Source organism: Prenolepis imparis, unplaced genomic scaffold (genome assembly GCF_030444845.1).
Source record: "Prenolepis imparis isolate NDT839.2.m4 unplaced genomic scaffold, iyPreImpa1.0 SCAF_360, whole genome shotgun sequence".
Taxonomy (NCBI): domain Eukaryota; kingdom Metazoa; phylum Arthropoda; class Insecta; order Hymenoptera; family Formicidae; genus Prenolepis; species Prenolepis imparis.
The window spans coordinates 479-15,369 of NW_028141518.1; the positions used below are offsets into that span (position 1 = coordinate 479).

At 39.3% G+C, this 14,891-nt stretch overlaps 1 protein-coding gene across 1 annotated transcript; it reads left to right on the forward strand.

Annotated features, from left to right (window-relative positions):
- The first annotated feature begins 12,480 nt into the window (after positions 1-12,480).
- Positions 12,481-14,840, forward strand: LOC145948380 (C1GALT1-specific chaperone 1-like). The gene is made up of 4 exons (XM_083058076.1): positions 12,481-13,221; positions 13,312-13,613; positions 13,808-14,005; positions 14,721-14,840. Exons 1-4 carry the CDS (start codon positions 12,726-12,728, stop codon positions 14,838-14,840), a joined length of 1,116 nt encoding a protein of 371 aa, XP_082914202.1. The 5' UTR covers positions 12,481-12,725.
- Positions 14,841-14,891: the final 51 nt, after the last annotated feature.

A 14,891-nucleotide genomic window follows, 5' to 3' on the forward strand; every position in this document is an offset into this window, starting at 1 on the left:
GCGAGTACTCTAACTGAGATAAGAGTTAAATAAAAGTGTAAACAGTTAAATAAAAATCAAGTATATTTTTATGAAGAGCTACAGTTTATTTATAAAATATAAGATCCGGACAACCATGACAACCATGACATTCAGAGATCCCAATCTCAAATTCGACGCGATCCCTTACCCGAGGCACACAACAGTGTAGGTATATATGCGCAGGAAGATATATTTATAGGCGCGTAATGTCGCTTGTTTCTTAATGTATTAATATTTTTATAATCAGAGTCATTTATAACATATTTGATTTCGATTCTGCAGGTTAATACATCTACCGTAATGACTCTGGGGTGATAGAGCAATTCTATATTGTTATAGCCCTATAACCAATATTAAAATAGTATTAGAACTAAGAATTTATTAAAAGCATTATAAAATATTTTTACTTATAAAAGAGCGCTCTCGCCAAACGCTCGTCGCGCGAAAACGCTAACGCAGTGAAACACGCGCGAAGCACCGGAAATCGCGAGATGCAAGCGAAGACCTGCAACTTCGACCTGCTTCGCTTGCACTTAGACCAAAAACGCGTGAATACTATTAAACAATCAGAGACCTGTTTCCAAGTGCCTCTCCCAAAAGAAATCCAAGAAACAAAGAATATATAAGACCGAGAGTCAGCCCGCGAAGGCAGTTGCTAACAGGAATCTAAAAGACTAAGACAAAGAAACGCTAGGAAAGACCTACGCTTGTTAATTAATCACCGATTATTATATATCTATTTAACTGGAAAGAAGAACCAATAAAGTGTAAACCTGTTCAACTCAAATAAAAGTGTATTTTAAGAGAACGAGAAGAGTACAACACTCCTAACTTCCTACGAAGTCCTGCACGACCCGAGGATCCCTATCCTTAAACTCGGCGCAACCCCAGTGCCGTTACGCGGCACACAACAAAATTGGTGGCAGCGGTGGGATTGCGCCGACGGACCGCCAGGACCAGCAGGAACCTGAAGACCTGAAAACAATACAACCATATTAGAAAAAGCAGGCATATTAGAAAAAGCAGGCACGAAATAATCGACGGACGACACAGAAACCAGTATATTAAAAATTAAGACCCGCAATACACACATACAAACCTACACAACGTGTGGAAGCAGGCACGTCAGTTAGAAAAACAGCTGACGGAAATAAGCAGAAGCCACAGTGCAGTGAGAGAGAAGGACGGACAACGCAAGCAGTACGAAGAGCGATAAGCAAGCAGCTGAGAGTCGAGTAGGATCGCCAACGTCCCAAGGACAACGCCGACCTGCGACAATTTCACGGATAACGCGTCATCACCAGGCGACGACCTGTCGTATCGAGCACGAGCACCGAGCCGCCAGCTGTTATCAGCCCACGAGCGATCGAGTTGCATCAGCAGCAGCCGAGCCGTACCAAGCGATATAGAGCGTAAAGATGCGAGCCGTAATACTTTAAGTCCGATCCTTATAATATTTCTGCATGAAAGTCGGAAGGACACGAAACCCCTCGACAACCGATATTAAACAAGTCGTGGTTACATAGCGATCCCGCGAAGCGAGCGATTCGAGTGTTACCAATAACTTTGGAAAATCTCGAGCGAGGTCGTGGAAAATTAGAGAACGAATATTCAAAAGAAAGCGAAGTTGAATTATCCGCGACGTCACCGTTAAACGCGAGTTCCCCTTTGATAGCTTTGACGAAAACGTACTAAAGGCACGAACTGACAGTAAGCGCGAAACTAACTATTATAAAATACTCTTGTAAAAAGAAATCAACCCCTCTAGCGTCGAGAAATAAGCCCGAAGTTATTCAATGTCGGAACGATCGAAAAAACGCGTCTCATTTAAACCACGATTCTGGAGCGGACCAGCTCGACTTAATCGTAGACTTGGTTCCGTAACGCCAGTACAAGTAGCCGAGGAAGCGGTACGCGACATTCGCGATAACGTACGCGCAAATTTAGATAAACATTACTCAGGCGCTAGCTCGCCAGAATCAGAAGCCGAACCGATCGAGGAAAACGCACGTCCTTCTAATATAGATGAAAGAAGACGTCCCTCGGATCGCGCGTCTTCCGAGCGAATTTCGGTTAGGAGAAACTATTCTCCCGTATCAGTCAACGATAGCGTCTTAGACACGCAAAGCGAGGACGACATGAAACGAAACCTTCCGACGCGGAATGCCCCCCCTAAAGATGTCGACAGAGAAATCGAACGCTTAATAATCGATGATCAATAATCGACGGTAATACCGCCGCGTGTTATGCAGACGCCGGACATCCAGTATCCGACCCGAATAACGCCCTACTCACTGAACTCGTAAAAGGATTTCGGAAAATGAGAACCAAATTAGATTCCTTGCGCGACCAAATACACGATCGCCCTGCAAATACGAGAGAAGTACGACAGACGCGAAACCGCCCCGAAGGCAACCGATACACGGATCGCGAAACATACAACGACGACCTCAACGCAACGTACACATACGGAAGATCCGAAAATGATATTAAGAACCGACGTAGCACCTCTTTGCAATATTTAACCTTAAAAGAAGCAAGGACAATGATCCCAGACTTCGACGGAACTTCGCAACAAAAACTCCAAAAGTTTTTAAACGCGTGCACTTATGCCATGCAAAACATCAATCCCGCGGATGAAGAGTCATTAATTCAAGCAATACTATACACAAAATTAGACGGAAAGGCCATGCAAGATTTCGAAACGCATGATATTCAAACTTACGAAGAACTCAAACAACAATTAGAAGCCTGTTATCAAACGAAACAGAGCACGACGCATCTACAATTAGAATTCAACTCGTTAAAACAAAAAACGAACGAAAACGCGCATGATTTCGGCCAACGCGTCGACCTACTAGCCATGAAATTATACAACTTAATGATTGAGGGGGAAAACCACCCCCCCCCATGTTTAAACGCGCTATTCACCAGACAATCAAAAAACAAGCATTGATTAATTTTCATATCGGGCTACGAATCGGCCTCAAAATTCTCGTTCGAGCGCAACGATACACGACCCTGCAGGAAGCGATAACCGGCGCGGGCGAAAAAGAAAAAAACTTCTCGAAAATCCTCGGTCTCAAGACAAAAATAAAGCCGAATCAAGTTATTCGCAACAAACTCACACTCTACACACACAATGTTATAAATGCGGAAAATCGGGGCATTATGGACGCGATAGCCGCAACAGTACATACGCGTTACCCAAACCGGACAAGCCCCCTCGCGCAAATACCATAGAGAAATTCTGCAATTATTATAAAAAACGCGGACACAATCGCGACGAATTTGGACCTTAACTGGAAAACCGAAGACAAATACACCGGACCGCGATAAGGGAACTGATAATGAAGACCCGCGAAGCATTAATAAAATTGAAAATCATAAAAAACCGCAACCGCGAAAAAGAGATACCGATTCCGAGCATAGTAGTGACGAGGAAGAACGGCAAGAAGAAAAGAATAAAAAGACACGCGCGATAGAATATCAGGTGACTCACGTACGACAGACGTCTCGTGGAGCAGCGAGCCTGAATTTGATAACTCTACCTATACGCGAAGTAAAGAACGGCAAGATTAACATGCTCTACGATTCTGGAGCTACTGTCTCTCTAATAAAGGTTAAACATCTGAAGGGCGAAACTGAGATATACAATGACAAAATTACTTTGATCGGCATAACCGGGCATAAAGCGCGAACAATAGGAAAATTCTACGCGACTATCGATTTAGGCAGCCGAAAAATCAAATACGCGATTTATGTCGTAAAGGACGACTTTCCAATGGAATACGAAGGGATCATAGGAATTGATTTTCTATAAAAGCAACAAGTCGCGTGCGATTACAAAAAACAGGAGATTCAAATAGGAAACGCCATATTAAAATTACGACCGTACAATAAAATTTAATTAAAACCGCGTAGCGAAACAATAATACAAGCGGCAACGAATCGTAATAAGATAGGCGTGATAAAGGCCGAAGAAACAGCACCGGGAATATATATCGGACGATGCCTGGTAGAACCCAAAAATTTTTTGTGCCCCGTCAGTATAATTAATACGACCGATGAGACCGTAGAGATTAGTACGCCGCTCGTAACCGTAGAAGACATATGTGAATATAACGCACACGAAGTATATACGATACACACGGGCGATACTCATAACTCATCAACGCGCAACGAACGAATTTGACAATTATTACGCACGGATCATCTAAACGCCGAAGAAAAACGCTCAGTACAACGGATATGCGAAGAGTATAGCGATATATCTCATTTAAATGGAGAACCACTGACACCCACCGCGACGATAAAGCACGAAATAAACACGCGCGCCGACACCTCGCCTGTCAACGTAAGACCATACCGCCTTCCCGAGAAGCATAAAGCAGAGGTAAATAAGCAAGTTCAAGAAATGCTAAAAGACGAAATTATTAGAACGAGCGTAAGCCAATGGAATGCTCCATTATTAGTAGTGCCAAAAAAAGCCGATGCGTCAGGAAAACCAAGACTCAGGGTAGTAGTAGACTTCCGAAAAGTTAACGATTTAACACCTCCACTAACAAGGGGAGGTCGATTTAACTATAGGCGACTCATTCCTTCTGCCTAATATTACCGAAATATTGGACCAGTTAGGGAACGCCAAATATTTTACGATCTAGCTTGATCTAGCATCAGGATATCAACAGATACCGATGGCCGAACGCGATAAAAATAAAACCGCCTTTTCAACCCCCTATGGACACTACGAGTTCAACCGAATGCCGTTTGGATTAAAAAACGCGCCTGCGACCTTCCAACGATTGATGAATTCGGTCTAACAGGGATACAAGGGTTCAGATGTCTCGTTTATCTCGACGACATCGTTACATACAGATCCAGCTTAAAGGATCATAACAGAAGACTCGCGGAAGTACTACAGAGATTACGAAAACATAATTTAAAATTGCAACCGGAAAAGTGCGAATTTTTACGAAAAGAAGTAATATACTTAGGACATATTATTTCCGAGAACTGCATATTACCCGATCCGTCGAAACTAGACGCGGTAAAAAATTTCCCGACACCACGAAAAGTAAAAGACATACAATCGTTTATCGGACTAGCGGGATACTATCGCAAATTCATTGAAGATTTCTCGCGAATCGCGAAACCGTTAACAAAACTAACAAAAAAGACGGAAGTTTTCGTATGGGGAAACGAACAACAAATCGCGTTCGACACCCTAAAAGAAAAATTAATGACCGCACCAGTGTTAAAATATCTGGACTTCAACGAAAAATTCAACGTGACCACCGATGCCTCCGACTATGCAATCGGAGCCGTGCTGTCACAGGGACCGGTAGGCAATGACCGACCTATCGCTTACGCCAGCCGAGTGTTATCTCGCGCGGAGCAAAATTATAATACGACCGAAAAAGAATTGTTAGCGATCGTATGGGCAGTTAAACATTTTCGACCGTATATCTATGGAACAAAATTAAAAATAATAACCGACCATAAACCTCTAATTTGGCTATTTAACGTCACGGACCCCGGATCAAGACTCATCCGCTGGAGATTAGAATTAGAAGAGTATGATTATGAGATAATTCACAAGGCCGGACGGGCAAACGCGAACGCCGACGCGCTAAGCCGACACGTAACTCGAGATGTCACCGGGGGAAGAAAGAGAGAAATCTTCAAAGTAGAAGAAGAGGAAGACGAGGAAGAAGAAAAACTCGCCGATAACGCAAGAATATATACAGAAGAGGAGAAGCAACAAATACTCTACGAATATCACGATGCGCCCACAGGAGGACATCAGGGTATCGAACGTACAATAAAAAGAATTCGATTAAATCATAACTGGCCAGGGTTGACAAGAGATGTCGAAAAATATATCTCGAAATGCGAATCTTGCCAGAAAAATAAATTATCGCGACGAGTAAAAGCACTCCTCATTATTACGGACACGCCGAGTAAACCATTCGAGAAATGCGCGCTAGATATAGTCGGACCGTTAACAATTACTAATAACGGAAATAAATATTTACTAACTTTTCAAGATAATTTAACCAAATTTAGCAAAGCGATACCGATCGCAAACCAAGAAGCTAACACGATCGCGAAAGAATTCGCCACGAAAATAATTTTTGAATACGGGATTCCCGAAAAAATTCTAACCGACCAAAGAACAAAGTAAGTGAAATATTTAAAAATACATGCAAATTATTTAAAATAGATAAAATTCAGACAACAGCTTATCACCCCGAAAGCAACGGAGCATTAGAGCGTTCGCACCGTACTTTAGCCGAATATTTAAGACACTTTATAAATGCCGACCAGACAGACTGGGACGAGTGGATTCCCTACGCAATGTTTACGTTTACGCAAATAATACGACCCCACACACGGCTACAGGGTATACACCCTTCGAATTAGTATACGGACATCAAGCGAACCTACCGACAGCCCTAGCGAGACTGCCTAAACTAACATATAGTTACGATGACTACTCGCAAGAATTAAAACAGAGAATACGGGCGACAAACCAGCTCGCGAAAGAAAATATTAAAGAAGAAAAAATAAAAGCCAAAGAGTACTACGATAAATCAGCAAAAGAAACAAAATTTAAGATAGGCCACAAAGTACTCGTATACGACGAGACGCTCCGACGGGGACGATCGAAAAAATTAGACGCGCTATGGACAGGACCGTACGTAATAACCGGAAAGAATTCCGACGTAAACTACACAGTAAAAAAGGGAAGAAAAGCAGCGCGCATGCATACGAATAGATTAAAGCTATTTATAAAAAACTAATACTTACTTAATCGTCCTCCTCACCAGCGTCACGGCAGTAGTGGATGACTTTGACATACCAAGATCAATATTTAAAAAAAGTCAAAGCACTAGATTTTAGGAATAAAAAACGATTATAATACTATAGTGTAAACGGGAATTAAAATTGTACGCATTAGAAATAATTTTAACGTAAAATAAAAAAAAAAGCGAAAAACTTCGTACATCCGTTTTTCTTTTTTTTACGGGGAGGGATGTTATAGCCCGAACTATAACCAATATTAAAATAGTATTAGAACTAAGAATTTATTATAAAGCATTATAAAATATTTTTACTTATAAAAGAGCGCTCTCGCCAAACGCTCGTCGCGCGAAAACGCTAACGCAGCGAGATACGCGCGAAGCACCGGAAATCGCGAGATGCAAGCGAAGACCTGCAACTTCGACCTGCTTCGCTTGCACTTAGACCAAAAACGCGTGAATACTATTAACCAATCAGAGACCTGTTTCCAAGGGCCTCTCCCAAAAGAAATCCAAGAAACAAAGAATATATAAGACCGAGAGTCAGCCCGCGAGGGCAGTTGCTAACAGACTTAGCATCTAAAAGACTAAGACGGAGAAACGCTAGGAAAGACCTACGCTTGTTAATTAATCACCGATTATTATATATCTATTTAACTGGAAAGAAGAACCAATAAAGTGTAAACCTGTTCAACTCAAATAAAAGTGTATTTTAAAAGAACGAGAAGAGTACAACACTCCTAACTTCCTACGAAGTCCTGCACGACCCGAGAGTCCCTATCCTTAAATTCGGCACAACCCCAGTGCCGTTACGTGGCACACAACAATATATACATCGCGGAATACAAGATTTCTTTCGCCGAAATGACAAGTATCGTCTTCGAGCAACGACACAGTGGTGCCATTATCGTACGACGTTTCACAGTCGTATCCTATAAGAGCGTCGCTGAAACAAGCCAGGAGGATTTAACAAATTGGAAGAAGCATCTGTAACAAAGGAGGTATCATCTTGGTTCGCTATAGTACGCTTTTCTTATTTTATTCGTGTATACAACTTTTATCGAATTTCCTATTTGAATTTTTTTTTTACATTTCCGTTTTCGAGATTGTTATATTTGTCAACGGTTTCGGCAAATTTAGCTATTTTTATTTTTGTTTATCAAGTGGTTTCGCAGACGGTTGTTCTCGTGGAACTGTAAAGATTTCTTCCGATATATCAGAGTTTTCGTCTGGATCTTCGCAATGTAGTGCGGGAAGATTGCTCGTCGAAATCTTCAGTGGCGGTTCGAGAGCTTCTTCGTCGGTTTCTTCGTCAAAATCTTCGAACATTCCAGTTTCGAATAGGATTCGGGATCGTTTCTCTACAGTACATATTGAAAGATAAGTAACGTTATCTATCGGGTTTCGTGATAAGGCATCTGCGTTTTTATTAGAGTTGCCTGTTTTGTATATCACTGTGTAATCATATTCTTCTAATTTCAGACGCCATCTCATGAGTCGAGAAGTAGGATCTTTAACTCCGTGTATCCAAGTGAGAGGTTGGTGATCCGCGACAAGAATAAATCTGCGCTCATGTAGATATGATTGAAAATGACTAACGCTGTATACTATAGCGAGAAGTTCTTTTTCTATAGTCGAATAATTTTTTTCAGCTGCATTGAGTACTCTTAATACACCGGCTATTGCATAATCAGATGCGTCTGTGGTAAGCACAAAATCTTTATTAAAATCGGAGAACTGCAATATTGGTTCCTTGCATAATAATTCTCGTAAAGTCGAATGCGATTTGTGTTCTTTCGGTCCATATAAATTTCTTGTCCCTTTTCAGAAAATCTGATAGTGGCTTGGCGATCCTTGAAAAGTCTGGGATAAAGCGTCGATAGTATCCAGCTAATCCAAGGAATTGTCGTACGTTCTTCAAGTTGCATGGAACGGGAAAGTTCTTGACTGAAGTAATTTTCTGCGGGTCTGGTCGATCTCCGTCATCCGTGATTATGTGTCCGAGGTAAGCGACTTCGTGTCGTAAGAATTCGCATTTGTCTGGTTGTAGAGTTAAATTAGCTGCTCTGAGTCGTTGCATTAATTTTCCCATTTTAATGTCATGTTCGCGTAAGGAGCTTGCATATATGACAATGTCATCCATGTAAACTAATAATTCTGTTCCTTGCAGGCCGGTCAGTATTTGATCCATCAATCGTTGGAACGTCGCAAGTGCGTTTCTGAAACCAAACGGCATTTTTAAGAATTGATAGTGACCATGTGGCGTTGAGAATGCTGTCTTGTGAGCATCAGCTGTATCCATTGTTATTTGATGAAATCCACTGGCGAGATCGAGTACCGAAAAATATTTTGCTCCACTAAGTTGATCCAATATGTCGTAGATATTTAGTAGAGTGTAAGCATCTCCTAAAGATTTTTCGTTTACTTTTCTATAGTCAATAACCATGCGCCACTTTTTGTTTCCCATTGAATCTGATTTTTTTGGAACAATCCATACAGGTGAATTATACGGCAATGTAGATGGTTCCACAATCTTCTTCTGGAGAAGTTCATCTACTTATTTAGTTATTTCTTGACGATGTATATCGGAGGAAATCGATACTGCTTCGTGTGTATCGGCACTTCGTAGCTGGTAATTATTTTATGTTTTATCGCGGTTGTTTCTCCCAAGTACTCGTCTGATAAGTAGAATCTATCGCTATTTTCTTTTACTATTGTAATGATATTATTTTTCTCTATAGCATTATGATGATCGAGTCGTAATAATTGTAAGATCTTGTCTATTGTTTCTCCCAAGTACTTGTCTGATAAGTAGAATCTATCGCTATTTTCTTTTACTATTGTAATGATATTATTTTTCTCTATAGCATTATGATGGTCGAGTCATGTTTGCGCGCGAGCGATCACTTTTTTGTCGCGGTAAACTGATGAGAAGAGAGAATTTGCTGATCGCGAGAGAGAATCGAAGTCGGAAACAGGGAATGTGATTTCACTAAGACTGAGGAGCGAGAAGGATAGCGAATGCTATTGTGTATCAGCTTGGCGGTTGAGGTTTAGAGATAACAGCGAAGCGTGATAAAGTGAGAGAGTGAGAGAGAAAGAGTGAGAGAGAAAGAGTGAGAGAGAACGAGTGAGAGAGAACGAGTGAGAGAGAACGAGGAGATTGAGAGTTTAAGAAAAGTGCGATAATACAGGTGGTCTGTTATTAGAACAGAATGTCTTTATTCTATTAATGGCGAAATTGCGGACGCGGTTAATCCACAGATTAAATTAACTCTCGAAGTGTCCGAGAACAATTAAAGTCACGTCTTTTATAAAGAGTTCGTCTTTTTCACACTCACTGAAAGATCTGCGATCGCAATGCAGAAAGTTAATCTATCGCCGTGTTCGCACTTAACTCACAGATTTGTATTAGCGTATGTTTATTACTCGATTATATTTTCGATAAGAGCCCGAAACAGTCGTATCCTCGGTATTTAAACTCTTCGGGGAAACGTCTAGAAATTTCGAAGAACGGAGAAAGGGAATCCCAAGCTCCGGGTAATCGTCGAATATTTCCATGAAACGTGGAAACGGTTATCTGTTGATTACATATGAGATATAAATACGAAGACGAGAAAACACATCGAGAACAAAGACGTTTGTTATTGAGCGCGTATTTGCGGATTATCCGCTTTGTAAAGGCAGCACGGCGATAAGATTTTATTATGTTCGAGTTTCATACACTCGTCAAAAAAATTATCGCAACACGTAATTAATATCAAAATTTAGCATAAATTCAAATAAGCGTATCTCCGCGAAAAATTGTCGTATTTCAAAAATTGTTTTTTTGTTTTAAAGGGTAAAGTCTCTACTTTAAGGAACTTTCGTTCGATTTTGATTTTATTCTCTCCCCCTTTCTCCATCCCTTTAAAAGGAGGGACGTGTTTTTTTTTCAAAAAATTGCATAGTTTGACGAACTCTACGGAGTGTACTAAATTTTTTTCGCAAATATCATTATAACTATCGTAAAATATGGACTTTTCTCTACAAATTTTAAAAAAAATTGAATACCGTACGATTTTTGTTCGCGAAGTTACAGCATATCAAAGTTACCTATGCATTTTGGCCTATATATTTAATTACCGCCAATATTAGCATTACTCGATGGGCACTACGGGAAGGTTGCTGGTCGGATTTTGCCCATCGTGTGTGTGTGTGTGTGTGTGTGTGTGTGTTGGGGCAGGGGTATATGTGTTCGTATTTAAAATTGTATATTTCTGCCTCGTCTTCGGATGACCTCTTGCAGGCGCTCACGCATATTAATGCAGGCTCTAATTGTGGCTTGCAGAATTTCGAACCATATTCGATGTAGGGCTGCTTCCAATTGCTGGAAATTGGTTGGTAGTCTTTCAAAATCATGCAGCCATCTTCCCATAAAAGGTCATCCAAAGACGAGGCAAAAATACACAATTTTAAATACGAACATTATCCCTGCCCCAACACACACACACACGATGGGCAAAATCCGACCAGCAACTTCCCCGTAGTGCCCATCAGATAATGCTAATGTTGGCGGTAATTGAATACATAGTCAAAAATGCATAGGTAACTTTGATATGCTGTAACTTCGCGAAAAAAAATCAATTTTTTTTTTAATTTGTAGAGAAAAGTCCATATTTTACGATAGTTATGATGATATTTGCGAAAAAAATTTAGTACACTCCGTAGAATTCGTCAAACTATGCAGTTTTGGGAAAAAAAAACACGTCCCTCCTTTTAAAGGGATGGTGAAAGAGGGAAAGAATAAAATCAAAATCGAACGAAAGTTCCTTAAAGTAGAGACTTTACCCTTTAAAACAAAAAAAAATTTTTGAAATACGACAATTTTTCGCGGAGATACGCTTATTTGAATTTATGCGAAATTTTGATATTAATTACGTGTTGCGATAATTTTTTTGACGAGTATATATAAATTTATTATTCTCGAATTTAACAGGTGTAAATTTATTATTCGCGATTTTAACATATATGAATTTATTCTTTCCGACTTTAACATACCGCCCGCCTCGAAACTATCGTTTCGAAAGGAGAGTGCATAAGCGCATGAATTTAGAGAATTCGTTTGAGGCGATCGGTGTCTTAATTACATTGGTTATCAACAAAGACAAGTGAACGGAAACTAATTACGCGGAGATAGAGATAGAGAATATCAGAGAACGACTATACATAATATGTGAAAGATACATATAATATAATATCAAGAGACACGGTAGTGTCTCGCGCCTAGTTTGGGCGAAGCCGACCCCTTAGAAGCGAGGCACCGTGTATCTTTACGCGAATCGGACAGTTGAGGTAATCATAGATTTCGGATGCTCAATAACGGCTGAAGCGATTGAGTTTTTACTAGTCTTAATCGAAAGATTGAGGTCGAATTAAATAAGGAAAATGTCTTTATTTTTGCTCTACGTTCATTATAAACGAAGATATCACGATGCAAAGTTTCAATATGAAAAATTTCTTTTAAGAAACGTCCACGTCGTCATCGTTCGCAAGTCCCCAATGTGCGCATGCGGGATTCTTGTACAGTTCCAGCTTTTGGTACAAGAGTGCGCTATAGTGCGCTATAGGTTAGGCAAACAGATGACTTGTTTATATCACCTGTTAAGGAATATATTTGTGATTGATTCGACGTGCGAAGATCAATCATTGTGGCAGCCTGAATATTATCTGAGTAAATCACCTCACCATGAAGAGATTGTTTTACGGCATTGGGAGAAAGTGAAGAAGACGTCTGGCTATTTTAATAACGTTACATACTACACTTGGTTGGTAGCGCAAAACTTGAAATTACACAAACTTGATTTGGATAGATATTTATATGATCCCTAAAAAGTAAGTATAAGAGAGATTGAAAACATGGAATGGAACTGGTTAAAAGAACGAGTATCTATTACAAGTATTGTTTTTGTAGAAAAACTCAAAATGGGGAAGTCAATCCAGGCTACATGGGGTAAACGCTGTAACAATATTTATTTCTTTGCACATCATTTGAAAGACACCGAATTACCTATTGTAAATATAGATACAAAGATTGTGTCTTCCTGGCAATTGCTATGCGAAGCTATGAATTATATTTGGAAAAAAACGACGGACAAATTGGAATGGATTATTTTTGTAAGAGACAATACTATGGTCATACCGGAGAATCTGCGTTACATGATTGTTCCATTAGACCACAGAGATGATTATTATCTAGACCATCCCATAGTTCTATGGGGTCAAATTTATAACGTTGCTCAATCTGGATACGTTCTTAGTAGAGGGGCATTGGCTAAAGTAGTGCAAATGTTTAATACTACAGAAAAATGCATCGCGGGTGGAAAGTATTGGAAGAAGGAAGATTATTATCTTGGTAAATAATGTGATATTTTCATTTAAATTTAAAACAATTTGAAACATGCTCTATATATGCGTAATATTGATTTTCTCTCTCATTTTACAGGAAAGCACCTGTCGTCCTTGGGCATATATCCGTCCGATACCAGAGATCAGTACTTAAGAGGTACTTTCCACGGTTATTCTTTACAAAACCTTCTATGGGGTATCATCAGACCGGATAGCTACTTTACACGTGCTGTCTATCCGACGAAAAAGGAATGCTGCTCGCCGATATCCGTGACTTTCAGTGTCAGTGAGCCTGACAAAATGCACATGCTAAATTATTTGCTGTATCACTTGCATGTATTCGACGGCGAAAGCAAATTTGGTAACATACCCGCCAAGATGCAAATACCCGAAGATAATGTAAGTCTTTACGCTATGTTCATTTGATTCTTAAATATTATTTTGTCAAACAGTATCGATTTTATTTATTACACAATCAGAATTAAATTTAAATTACTTTTGTTTAAATATAAAAAAAATTACAATAGATAAATATTATATGATAAATAAATGATATAAATAATAATAATAATCGAGCATATTATATATCCCAGGTGTGGAAAATTGCACTGCAGGAGGAATTCAACATCACGCATTTAAGCGATATATCAAGTGATGCTTATTACGAAATATGGCATTCGAAATATTCGGAACCGGGACAGCTGAGAGTTGCTGAAAATTATCGAATGACGCCGAATGTGTTGAATTGTTTATTGGCGAGTTATAAAGCGGGAAACAAACTATACTGTACAGTTAATGCTTTCAGCTATCAAAAATGCATATTATAAATTTCTCTCTTTACATTATTTATTAATTATATATTATTAGCTTTTATTCATTTCTTTATTCCATATTAACAATAACATATTGACAATACTTATGAAGACGTAATAGGATTGTAGCGAAACAAAAAATGAAAATGATTATGAAAGAAAATCACATATATATATGGTATCGCATATCATATATATGTATAGTATTGCAAAATGTAGATTCTAAAGAAATAACGGTTTTTTCTTTACATGCATTTGAAATAGAGGGAATGAGGATGACAAAGAGAGAAAAAGAATAAAGTTGAGAGAAAGAAAGAGAGAGAGAGAGAGAGAGATATAATCATATAATTTATAATTTTATACATTTATTTATTATATAATATATTATTATATATAAAATATATTATTTTATAGTATAATATGTAGTTTTAAAAAATGTTACATTTGAATGTATATCGTACTGCGTCCGCGTCCGCGTCCGCGGCCACGTCCTCGACCTCGCCGACTTCCTGCCCGTGACCAACGGGCAGTTTTATTTATATTTTACTGTAACAAAATTTATATATAAATATATATACAATATATATATGTATTTTTTTTTATATTTTAAAATTAATTAATTTTTATACTTACATACAACATTTTCTTGTGGGAGGTTGGGGGGGGTTGTCACCATTATTAGTGACTTTATCAGCCACCGCTGCAAGCTGTGGTGGCTGCGATGATTGAGCTGGTCGAAGAGAAGCAGGAGCTGCAGGAGCTGGAGCTGCAGGAGCTGGAGCTGCAGGAGCTGGAGCTGCAGTTCAATTCTTAACATTTGATTCTCTACATTTGCATTGTAGTCATCGTTTATTAAGTTGTCCTG

Coding starts and splice junctions, on each gene's coding strand:
- LOC145948380 (XM_083058076.1), top strand. CDS start 12,726: ATGGAATGGAACTGGTTAAAAGAACGAGTATCTATTACAAGTATTGTT. Junction 13,222..13,311: donor GAAGGAAGATTATTATCTTG/GTAAATAATGTG, acceptor CTCATTTTACAG/GAAAGCACCTGTCGTCCTTG. Junction 13,614..13,807: donor TGCAAATACCCGAAGATAAT/GTAAGTCTTTAC, acceptor TATATATCCCAG/GTGTGGAAAATTGCACTGCA.